The 11,760-nt window shown below is 57.6% G+C and overlaps 1 protein-coding gene across 4 annotated transcripts; it reads left to right on the top strand.

Moving 5' to 3' along the window:
- R3HCC1L (R3H domain and coiled-coil containing 1 like) lies at positions 1–11,517 on the top strand. 4 transcript variants are annotated; one of them, XM_038141369.1, is made up of 8 exons: positions 35–84; positions 558–700; positions 5,091–6,509; positions 10,058–10,233; positions 10,345–10,415; positions 10,529–10,624; positions 10,782–10,922; positions 11,091–11,517. In XM_038141369.1, the coding sequence occupies exons 3-8, from the start codon at positions 5,100–5,102 to the stop codon at positions 11,144–11,146; spliced, it is 1,950 nt and encodes a 649-aa protein (XP_037997297.1). In that variant the 5' UTR covers positions 35–84; positions 558–700; positions 5,091–5,099; the 3' UTR covers positions 11,147–11,517. The 4 variants fall into 4 exon arrangements, with proteins under 4 accessions (XP_037997296.1, XP_037997298.1, XP_037997297.1 ...); XM_038141367.1 differs by having other exon boundaries at positions 5,087–6,509; XM_038141368.1 differs by lacking the exon at positions 558–700 and having other exon boundaries at positions 1–84; positions 5,087–6,509.
- Positions 11,518–11,760: the final 243 nt, after the last annotated feature.

Raw genomic sequence — 11,760 nt, 5'->3', positions numbered from 1 at the left:
CCGGCGCTCCCCACGGCGGGGCGGGCTCGGCGCGGCGGAAGCGGCGGCGCGGCGCGGAGCGACGGGGGACCCGGCGCGGCCACGGTAACGGCGGCGGCCTGGCGGGCGGCACGGCCCGGCCCGGCACGGCCCGGCACGGCGGGGCGCTCGGTACCGGGGCACAGCGCCCGGGGTGCGCACCCTGCCCAGTCCCGGCGCTGCCCCGCCCTCCCTCACCCGGCTGTCCCAGCCCTGATCCTTACTGCCCGTCGCAGCCCTGATCCTTATCCCCTGTCCCATCCCTGTCCACCTGCCCTGCTCCCCTCGCCCTGTCCAAGCCCTGATCCCCACCTGAAGTCCGCCCTCCCCAGTCCGCAGGCAGGCAGCCCCCGGATACCCGGGCACACTGCAGACCCCGTAACTCCCCTCCGTACACACTCACAGGGCCATGTGTCAGCCCCTGAGTGCAGGGGAGCTGCACGGATTCCGGGCTGCTCGGTGCGCCGGTCTGCCATGCCTTGTAAAACAGGTGTCTGGTGCTCACACGTGCTCACACTGTTTTTCATGGCTGCCTGCAGGCCCCTGGCATCCTGATGTGTCCTTCACACCGTCTCCGAGGTTCTGTGTGCTGCCTGCTGTGGCCCATGGCACGATGCTGGTGACCAGATACTACGCCTCTTGCACATTTTAGGGTGGTCATCCCAATCACTTGCTTTCTGGTGTAAGTGCACTGTAGGGCTCTGGGCCTTGCTTTTCAGGCTGCTCTTGCTCCCTGAGTAGCTACTTTGGGTTATTTTAACTTCATTTTCCCAGGCTAGGTCTTGCTTTGTTTCCTGCTTACATTTCCTGGATCCTTTCAAAGGTGTCTTCTCTGTACGGTGTTTACAACAGCTCACTGCTCAGTATTATCTAATGACAATTCATTTTTCAAGTAGAAGTTTGAGAGATGCTGTAAAACGAGACCCTGAAGTTCAGCTAAGTTAGCTCTTGCTTGCCTCATCAAAAAGCTTTGCCCAGTGATTCTTCTGAAATAACTCTGGGCAAGCCAGTGCCCATCATTAATTGTGCAGATATGCCAGCTCCTTTAACTGCCAGTTTTGTTCTGCACTGGGGATAGGAACAGGGTTTTTTCCTGTTCTCAGCTCTGGTTGTACTGTCCTTTCTTGCGGAGAGAATCAGTGCCTTGTTTGCTCTACCCGTCACTCGGGCCCTGGTTTCTCCTTGGCACTGTGTGTCAGCAGGTTAATAGGTTCATCTCCACACCAGCCAGGCTGACCAGGTGACTGTGTCTGTGTGGACATGCTGTTTTTGCTTTTGCTGCAGCTGTTTCTGCAAGGCCTCTGCCTAATTTGCATTTTTCTGTTTAAAAACAGTGACTTTTCCCTTTTGAGTCATCTTTATTTTTGAGACATCATTAATTTTCTCTCCCTCCTTGTTTATTAATAGACCTTTTCACTTTTGTGCTGATTCTGCCTGGTTATATTTGTAAAGTCCTTTGTATTCCCCTTAGCATTCTGGCTGTTAACTCCTTCTGCTGGTTTGTTGTCCCTTCCCTCTCCCGTGCCCCCCTGCGGCTGTGAGGGGACACTATTGACTTTCAAATCATCTTCCTGTCTGGAATGTTCCCCTTCTCTTGTTCCAGGTATCTCCTAAGAGCATCTATTCCAGGTGTCTCCTAAGAGTATTGCAAGTGAAAGGCATGATTGAAATCTCTCTCAGTGCCTTTGATGCTTTTGCCACCTCCTCACACAGCCAGCGTTGCTGTGGCTGCTGGAGAGCTCTTTCTCCTGGCAGCAGGGGACAGGACGCCTTAAAGAGCCGCGGATGCAGCTCTTTGCTCCTTGAATGCTTTGCTTTGCCTTGTACCAGTGGCTGTGTTCATGCCTTTGCTCTGTCTCCACCAGGTGTCCAGGTCCTTTCCTGGCCCCGTGTCCCGCTGTTGAGCCAGGTGGCCTGGGCTGGAGCTCTGCTGAGAGCAGGAGAGGTGCAGGGTAGCCAAAACCTCTGACAGTCCTTGTTCGGGCTGCCAGGGGCTGGTGTTGTGCAGTTGGTAAGTGTGCCATGGCACGTGCCTGGCATGGGATGAGTCCTGCAAGTGGCAGGTTCCCCAGTGGAGCTGTTTAGAATCTCCTTGTACCTGCTTTTTATTAATCTTGTTACTGTAGTTATTTTTTTCCCCTTCAAAGAGCCCAATCTGCTGCAGGCTGTAAAGAGTGACATTGTGGTGTGCGAGCTGCATGCCAAGGCTGCGTGAGGTCCCCCAAGGCTCCTGGTCCCCCAGTATTGCCATCCCTGTTCACTGTCAAGGCTTTAAGGTTATCTACTCTATCGATGGGAATATGGATTGAGTGGAATTAGAAACCTCGAAGGCTAAAAATACAGCTCCCTGCCAGGAAATGCGGCAGCCTGCTGAGAGGGTGCTGTGTGGCACTGAGACTTCTCCAGGAACTGGCGTGTTCCCCATGAGCACCACAGCCCAGCATCCGCGCCTGTTCCCAGGTTCTCTGAGCAGGACTGTGGCTGGCTTGCTCTTGTTTGTGGGGTCCTTCCCTCGGCAGGACAGGGAGAGGAATCAGGGAGAAAATGCTGCCCATGTGTGCTGCAGATGTTTGCTAGAGGAGAAGCACAGGCTGGCACCTGACCGGGCAGCTCACTGAGACCTCACAAATGCATACCACGAGCACAAGCTCCCCATGAGCAGGGTGTTCGTGGGAGCAGTGTGAGAGGAGCCTGTGCCTTCAGGGAGCTCTGGCTGCCTCCTGGCTGATGATCCAGTATCCTCCTGGCCGTGCTGGGCTATGTTTTGCTGGGCTGGTGGGCTTTACGAGGCAGACAGCTGGGCAGCACTCCCCTCACCACTTTTGCCACTGTGCCATGGCCTTTCCCTGCTTGGTGCCAGAGCGCTGAGTTGTTTTACCAGGCAGGTCCATAACAAGACAGCATCTGGGGCAGCGTAGGCCTTTTTGGGGACGCACTGCTCGTTGCTGCCTGTCTTTGTGGGGCAAGCTTGGTCCCAGACTCTGGAAGTGGTAGGGTTGCCCTGCGTAGTGTAGTGTGAATGAGACCCAAAGCCAGGGCCATTGCTCTGCCTCCCAGAGCATGAAATTAGTTGGTGCTGACCCGTGGCTGTGGCATTGATGAAATGCTTGATAGGCTGGGGGCAGCAGCTGTGCTGCCCTGTGGGGAAAAAACAAAGCGCTGCGGCATCCCTGCCAGCGTGGGTCATCTTCCACCTTGCCGTGCTTCTTCCCAGGCTGCAGGAAGCAGCTCTTCCCCAGCACTGTGTGGCAGGCAGAGGCAAAGCTGTGCAGGGAGAGGATGCTCCCAGCACCAGCCGTCTGGCTAATGCTGCACCATCTGCTTTGGAGGGTGAGGCAAGGTGAATGGCAAGTTTTTGAGGAGCCCATAAATCCTTTGTGCGAAGGCTCTTGGAGGTGACATGGGATCTGCATGGAGTAACGCTGCTTCTGGTTGCTCCCTGTGCTGGAAATTGTCAGGAAGGAGAGCCTGGGGAGATCACTGACCCCCACAAGACATTCAGCAATGAACCATGGCCTGGGACTCTTGGGCTTGGCTGGGAAGAATCCTTCAGCACAACATGCTTCGGTGCAGTTGGAAGCTATCTGTGGTTGGAAATGGTGGTGCTGGGGGGGCTCCCTCCCCTCTGGCACTCGGGCTGCCACTCGGTGAGAAAATGTATAATGCCTCAGTGTTGAAAAATTACTAATCCAGTCCTTGGAAGGTTTGTAGGATACATTCCTTTCTTGCGGTCGATAAAGATAAAGGGGATCATTCTGCCAGCAAAATTAGTGTATCAAAGAGGGGGGGAAAAATGACAAGAGCTACGGAGACAGAAAAATGGTTGGGGCAGCCCTGGGATGGTGCTCAGCATCACCACGGCGCCCGTGCCTGCACCTCATGTTCCTGCCCGCCTTCGCAGCACGAGGCACAGGCACCGCGGTCATGCTAGGGGTACTGCCCTGCTGGGCTTTTCCGGTGGTTTCCAGAGCGCAGTGAGAGACTCGTCCATCATGCCAAGGCAACGGTCCGTCCATCCATCACAGAGGGGATGATGCCGTGTGGCATGGGCAGCCCCAGCCACTTTCCAGCCAGTGGTTGGCCTCCCCTCGCCTTCCCGGCACCACTGCTGGCTGTTGGTGAGGGGCCACGGAGAGCGTTCGCGCCTCGGTCAGGGGCTGCGTGCAGGGGAGGCTAATGTACCGGAGGTGCCTCGGAAATGAGAGCCTTGGATGGGTTCCTGGCCCTATTGATCTGCCGGCAGTTTATGCATCCTGACATTCATAATCTCGCTCGGCGCTGATGGTCCAGATTAATGGGCCCAGGGGCTGTCCATCCGTCACTTCACATTAATTACTGAAGAGGTGTTTTTCCAGTGATTTACCTGACAGCGGCCTGTGATGAATCCCCCTAAACGGAGTGGGCAGTGATTAATCATGGAGCCCCAGCCCAGCCCCACTCTGCCTTCCCCTCAACCACAGTGCAGCCCCCCGCACCATCCGTCTCCATAAACCCTGTCTGATGCATATTTATTGGGGCAGGGGGGCCTGGCCGCTTGTGGTGTGCCTGCTTCTGCCAAAGATGATGAAAAATAAATCTCTGTCGGGACGGGGCAGCAGGTGAGCAGGGCTGCATCGTGCCGTGGTCCTGTGCCAGGGTATCCCTGCGCTGGGGTTTGCTTTCTGTTGTTCTGTGGCTGCCTCAGGCTTCTCTGTGGTTTTTGATGGCTGAGTAGTGCATGGTCTCAGTGTTCTGCTTCAGCTGCAGACGCTGGTCCCTTGGGCTTGAGGGTCCCAGGTAGCAGCTGCCGGAGCAGGGCAGTGATTCTGTCAGGATTTCCCTGCTTCCCCCAAGCCGGATGTGCCCCACCAAAGGCTGTGGGGCTGTGGGGTGCTCTGGGCCCCAAATCCTGTCTGCAGATATGCTGCTGTGGGGCCATGTTGGGGCTCCACCATCTATCACTGGGTGCCAGTTGTGGAGGAAGCAGGGGTGGGTGCTGGGACCCCCGAGTCAGTGACTGCCCACTGTGCACTCAGCTGTGGGGCTGTTGGGCTGCGGGCAGGACAGTGACGCTGTTCTCTCTTGGCAGGCAGGGTGGCACCATGCAGCAGGAGGCGGAGGGCGGCCGGGTGCGCCGCAGGAAGCCCGACATGGCCCTCTACGTGCCCAAAGCGCGGCGGGAGAGAGAGGCACAGGCGGCAGGTGACACACGGGCCGGGCACCGCCGGGAGCCCGAGAGCCACGGCCGGGAGCCCGAGAGCCACCGCCTGCTGCAGGAGCCTGGCTGGGCCAGCAGCGAGGGGCAGAGGCGAAGCCCCCGTGCCAGAACCCAGGCAGGCAGAGCGGCAAGGAGAGAGAACAAGGTGGATGCCGGCCCAAAGGAGCTGCGGACAGCCTCTGCCAGGCACGGCCATAGGACGAGAGGCAGCTGCCCTATTGCACTGGAAAGCCCGGAGGCATCACCCAGCGTGTGTGAGCCGTGCCCTGATCCAGCTGTTGCTCAGCGCTGGGACAGGCAGGACAAAGCATCTCACGAAGAACCTGGAGAGCTCTGCCACAACCACAGGATGATAAGGACTGAGCCTGACCCTCCATCCACACAGAATGCCCAGGCTGGGGCTGTGAAGGCTACCTCTGAGCCTGGGGATGACACCACTAGCCCAACACCCGCTGCTAGCCCAACACTGGTTTGTCAGACAGGCCTGAGTGGCATGTTGGAGCACTTGGGGGACAGCACCCTAGATCCGGCTGGAGACGTCTCCCAAAGCCTGGGAGAGGCTGTCCTGCAGTCAGCAGGGATGGGCAACCATGGCAGGGTGCCCCAGTTGCTGGAGGAGACAGTGGGTCCGAAAGCCTGGGAGGAGGAGAGGGAGGAGGAGAGGTCTGTCCTGGCAGAGCAGAGTGGGGGTTGTGCCACTGCGGTGCCAGAGGAAGAGGAGACGTGGGGAAGCAGAGCTGAGCTTGCTGAGGAAAGAACCTTGTGTGCACCAGGAGCCAGCTGTGAGCGTGTGCTCCTGGGGGGCACCGTGGGCGATGTTCCGCAGCAGGGCACGGGCAGCCCATCCCAGCTCCCGCCTGCCACAGAGGAGAGCGCTGCTGGTGCCGGGGATCCCACTGGGGAGGGTGACCTGGTGCCTGCTGTAGTGGAAGCGGGCAGCACTTCTGCCTGCACACATAGCAGTGCTGCATCTGAGAGCAGCCCGTGGGAGGGAGCACCTCTGGAAAGCTGTGAGCCCCCAGTGCCCCTAGAGCAGCTGTGCCATGGCATGGAGGGCATCTCACCTGCGTCCTGGGCCAAGGAGCTGGCAAAGCCAGATGAGGATGTGGGCTTGCTGCAGAAGCACCAGGAGGCTGAGAAAGAAGAGAGAGCTCTTCACAGCAGCTCCCCTAAGGAAGGACAGACCAGTGCCAATGCTGAAACCCTGAGCCAGACCAGCCCAGGTGCTGAGGAGAGCTGGGATGTGCTGTTCAACGATGATGGGGACTGCCTGGACCCACGCCTGCTGGAGGAGGTACTTCCTGCAAGCCAGTGTTTGTGGGGATTGGCAGGGTTGGAGACTGGTGCCCGCTGGGATGTGGGGGATGTCTGTTCCTGTGTTCTCTGGTCCACGGTGTGGGTGGGCTGCACCCAGGGCATGGTCAGCCTAGCTGGCTGTGCTGCCTGCTCTTAGAGCCAGCCTTCCCCTGTGCTACCAAAACACCTGGCATCTCCATCTTCCCCATCTGTCCCATCCCATCCTGCGTTGCTGGGGAAGGCTGGGGTAATCATCCCTCTGTAGTACATAAAGAGTGCCCAGTAAAACCTGCTGAAGTGCTGTAAACTGCAACTGCACTCTCATGAAACCCGGGCTGCTGATAAAGACATGGGCTGAGATGTATGGGATCCCGTTGAAACAGCAACAGGATGTTTCCTGGAAACTATGGCTTCTTAATCAGCTGTGGCTCATTGCCATTCCCTCCTGCACACATGCTGCTGAATTTACTATTTACTACAGTTGGCTGCTTAGTGCCAGGACCCACACCATTTTGCTGCCATTCATGAGGAAAGCTCAGTTCCTGCAGCAAGGCTGGATATCCCTTATTGCGTTTTAAATCAGTAGTGTCAAACTGGTAATTTTCCAAATGGCGTAATGTACCTGAAGAAACAAACAACATTAATATTGTTACATCCAGCGTCTGCCTACCCCTAGCTGGAAGCAGGGTGTGAAGTGATGGGTGGTGCCTTGATAACAGCATCTATGAAGGGATCACATTAACTCAAGAGCACTCCTACTGAGGGGCACAGATCACAGATCCCACCTTGTCTGCAAGGCCTTGCTTGGGCTGATGCGTCCTCTTGGAGCCTGGCACGGTGCTGAGACAGTGGGACACAGAGGGCTCGCGTTTGGGGGGATGTGGAAGGGCGCTGGGTATTCCCATCCTTGCGTGGCTGTGCTCCCCTGAGCCGCTGTCCCTCACCCTCCAGACTGGAGATGGTGCTGCGTGCTGGTGCGAGGAGGACAGCACTGCTGCTCTGAGACAGCTGGTGCAGCTGGCTCTGGCTTTCTGTGGGCTGATGCCACTGGCGTGGCTTTGTCCTCGGGGGAGGAAGGTCATGGAAGGTGCAACCATAGGATGCTGTGGGCAAGGTTGTGCTGTGCAGTACAGGTTCTCACTCCAAGGAGGATCTGTATTGGCACAAGCTCTGAGACAAGTTTGAGCTTTCCAGGGAGCTTCCCAAAATGAGTGAAAAAGAATCTGAAATAGGGAATTATTAAAAGTTGCCATCTTTGTTCCCTGCAGATTCCTACATGGCGCCTCGTGCTTCCTGAGCCCTCTGAGCTCCCAGCAGGTGGATGTAGCTGCTTGGGGAGGGCGCAGGCTCTTGGAAAGAGGGAGCTGTTGTTAATTAACATAAAGAACAAGAAAATTAGTAATGTCTTCCTCGAAACTGAATCCTTATGCAATGCAGATAGCTGGCAGAGAGCAAGATTTATGACGTTCTCTGTGGGGGAGAGATTTCTGATAGTGGATGGCTCCTTAATCTAGCAGGAAAAAAACACCGTAGTGAGCACCATTGGCTGGAAGCTGAAACCAGACAAATTCAGAGTAGAAATCAGTTTGAGCACAGAGTAATTAAGCGCTGTGACCGTTTCCCTGCAGGCTCTGTGGACTCTCCATCAGGCGGTGTGGCTTGGCAGGGGCCGCGATGCGTGCGTGCCCAGGGCTGTGGTGTAAGCCAGCAGCCACAGCCCCTCTGACCTGCTCTGGCAGGAGTGTGTCTTCAGAGAGCAGTGAGATGTGATGGACAGGCGTCATTTTCCTTATCGTCTGTCTGTCCATCCATCAGCGAACCCTCCCCAGGATGCCTGCCAGGGCTGGGGACCTCACTGTGGCTCCCACTCGCTGTCCTGCCCCACGGCTGGGGAGCTGCTGGCACGCTGTGTGCTGGGCTGGCAGTGCTGGGGACCTGTTGAGCCGTGCCTGCTGCGTGGCTGAGCCCTGCTGCCAGACGGCTCCTGTCCTTCCTGCCTCGCCACACCTGGTGATTTGTGAAGGTCAAGGGCTGCTCGGGCACTCTGTGCTCCTGCTCTCTAATCATCTTCCCGGTGCCTGGCACTGCCTGAGTGCTCTGCTCCCTCAAGCAGCACTGCAGGGCTTTATCCTGCCTGGGAATGGCTCCCTTGCTTCCCCCGAGCAGGCGCAGGGTGCCTGATGAGTGTGCTGCCCTGCATGGGGGTGATGGCAGGGCAGGAGGCTCTGCTGGCAGTGCTGGCTTGTCCCGTGAGCTCCATAACTCAGCTGTACCCTCCGCCAGCATCCAGCCGCTATGGCAGCACCCCCTTACCTGCCGTGAATCCATCTTCCCTATAAAATTGTCGGAATGAGCACTTTTTATCGACTGAGCTGGCTGGGATTTATGGACTCTACCCTTGCAGTCGTGGTGTGCTCTGCTATGATCGCTTAGGGGATCGGGGTGGGAACCTGCCTGAGTTATGTACCCATTTCTTGGCATCATGCCAGCCCCACGCTCCAGGGGGAACGGGAGCTGTCAGGACTGCGCCTGGCCTGGTGTCTCAGCTGAAGCAGGACAGTGAATCCCCTTGGCCACTGGCATGGCATGGTTTGGAAAGCAGGGATTCAGCAAGCGATGCAGGGCGGCCCACTGGGCAGAACAGGGTGCAGGGTGACCCGCTGGCACTGGCAGTGCTGTGCGACAGAGGGAAATAGGGGGTGGCTGCACCCTTGTGCTGTGGCAGCGGAGGGCTGCTGCCTGTGTTTTGAAATAAAGGCTGTAAAATGTGCAAGGTAGAAAAGCTCTACAGCCGTCATCTTTTAGGGCTGGAGAAAGTGCCCCTCTGTGAGGTAGTAAAGGTGCACAACCCATTTTATCAATAAGAAGATTGAGAAGGGACTTGATTAACATTAGTAAGTGCCGTGATGGGGAGGAGACCAGGGACTGAGGGTTCTTTAATCCGGCGGAGAGGCAGAACAAGAACTGCCAGCTGGAAAGTGAAGTCAGACAAATTCAAATGAGAATTAAAACATAAATTTCTAGGTGCACAGGTGATTAACCAGCAGAACTTGCTCCTCAGTGGAGCACTGTCTTTTTCATCTTGACATCTGGGGTGCTCATAGGCTGCTCCGGTGCATGTGCTGCAGCCAGGGCGTGCTGAGCCTGGTGCTTCCATGTAGCAGAGAGACATCAATCTTTCCTCCTGGTGTTACTATCCTGCTCCTTGTTCTTCCCCGAAGGTATTTCAGGTCATCACATCCCTCTGAAAGGAGGGGTGTGCTTGGAAATGCATGTGCTGTTTCATCCCTGCCATTCCTACCATGTCCCTGACCTGGCCGCAGAGTGTGGCAAGTGAAGGGATGCTGGTAATGGGAAAAGCAAGTGCATGGTGTGAGAACTCTGGTTGGTAACTCCTAATTCTCAATGCCATGGATTCATCTGCAATGCTGGGGTGGGGTACAGGGGCCTGGACAACTTTCTGGGGAGCACTTGCCACGGATTGGGAACTGCTGCGAGGCAGGTGGGCATGGGTTGCTCAGTGCTGTGCCTCTCCTACTGCTGCAGCTCTCAGGGGGTGAGAAGCACCAGGAGAGCCTGCAGTCACCCCGCTTCAACTACTATGGGGCCGAGCCTGCTGCCCCAGACATCAGCGACGATGAGCTGCCCCACGTCATCGAGATCTATGACTTCCCCTCAGATTTCCGCACCGAAGATCTGATGCGTGTCTTCTGCAGCTATCAGTGAGTCTGCCAGCACTCTGTCCCTGGTGCTGGGCTTCCCTGCCTGGGCTCTGCTCCACACGGCTGCCCATCAGGTGCCCGTGCCTCGCTGACCTTCCCTCTCTTTGGCAGGAAAAAAGGCTTTGATATTAAATGGGTGGATGATACGCACGCCCTGGGCATCTTCTCCAGCCCCATAACAGGTACTGCTCCTGGTTCAGCTGGGGATGGGCAGAGAGGAGGCATCCCTCTCCCACAGCCAGATGCTGGGCACGGGGCTGACCCTGCATGTGGACATGCTGCTCTCTTCCTGCAGCACGCGATGCCCTCAGCACCAAGCACCTGATGGTGAAGACACGTCCACTGTCCCAGGGCACCCGCGCCTCTAAAGCCAAAGCCAGGGCGTATGCTGGTGAGTGGTGCTGCCCTGTGCCAGCTTGCGCCATCGCGCTTGTGCTGCAACATCGTCCTGATAACTGGGGAGGGATGGGGCATCCAGCATGGCTCCACAGCTGTGCCGGCTGCCCTGTCCCTCCCAGAATGCCCCACTAATGTCCCCCTCTTCACAGAGTACCTGCAGCCAGCCAAGGAGCGCCCTGAGACATCAGCTGTCCTGGCCAGGCGGCTGGTGATTGGTGCCCTGGGGGTACGGAGCAAGCAGACACCAGCCCAGCGAGACGCAGAGCGGAGGAAGCTGCAAGAAGCTCAAGGTGAGTTTTGGGTGCCTGGAGGGGCTGCAGTATAGTGGGAGCTTTCCTCATGCGTGCTCTCTCTCACAGGGGGCTGCGTGAGAGGGGTCTGCAGCAGGGTGGACTCCAGCCACTTCCACAGGGAGGTGGGGTGGTAGGGATGTGGCATTGACCCCCTTGTCTCTGCAGAGAGGAAGCGCCTGGAGAACAAGCAGCGGGAGGATGCCTGGGAGGGCCGGGACTGAGCCAGGAGGCTGCACTTTCAGCCCACGTCCCTCTCTGCAGGCAGGCAGAGCACTCTGCGTCTCAGAGCTGGGACAGATTCTGCACTGCATCCAAAAGCACAGGGCTGCTGCGCCGAGAGGGCTGAGCAGCACGCGGGCTGGGTGGTGCCGTGGGGATGCTGCTGCTGTCAGGCAGCACTGCCCACCCTGCCCAGGGCAGAACCGCCAAGGCTGCCAGCCACAGCGGGAGCGACGGCAGGATGCAGGGAGCTCAGCAGAGAGCATGGGGGGCTGTGTGGGGTGGCCCATGCCACCTGGAAGGGCCTTGTGAGTGAGATTTTCTGTCCTTTATTTTGCTAATAAATGCCATTTATTTTATTTGCTTGCCTGGGTGGTGGCTCCTCGTTCCCTTCATACCGGGGGAGGGTGTGCATGCCGGGGACGGCTGCGCATGGTCCGCAGCGCTGTGGGGATGTCCACCCCTCCCAGGTGCTGGGTGTCCCCTGCGGGTGTGGGGGATGTGCAGGCAGGAGGGGTCGGGCAGGATGGCAGGCAGGAATGTGCTGGCAGCAGCCCTGTTTACTTCCGCGGAGCAGCTGCAGCCCTGAACAGCGGGGCCCTTGTCAGAGCATGGG

The sequence above is a fragment of the Motacilla alba genome, chromosome 6 (assembly GCF_015832195.1).
Source record: "Motacilla alba alba isolate MOTALB_02 chromosome 6, Motacilla_alba_V1.0_pri, whole genome shotgun sequence".
NCBI lineage: Eukaryota > Metazoa > Chordata > Aves > Passeriformes > Motacillidae > Motacilla > Motacilla alba.
The sequence above is the reverse complement of the archived record's forward strand: the minus strand, read 5'-3'. Positions and strand labels throughout refer to the sequence as shown.

What these genes read in the sequence shown, in the direction of transcription:
- R3HCC1L (XM_038141368.1), top strand. Translation starts at nt 5,100, where the DNA reads ATGCAGCAGGAGGCGGAGGGCGGCCGGGTGCGCCGCAGGAAGCCCGAC. An exon ending in CTTCTCCAGCCCCATAACAG is followed by an intron (nt 10,416 to 10,528) that starts GTACTGCTCCTG and finishes CTCTTCCTGCAG; the next exon opens with CACGCGATGCCCTCAGCACC. An exon ending in CAAAGCCAGGGCGTATGCTG is followed by an intron (nt 10,625 to 10,781) that starts GTGAGTGGTGCT and finishes CCCTCTTCACAG; the next exon opens with AGTACCTGCAGCCAGCCAAG.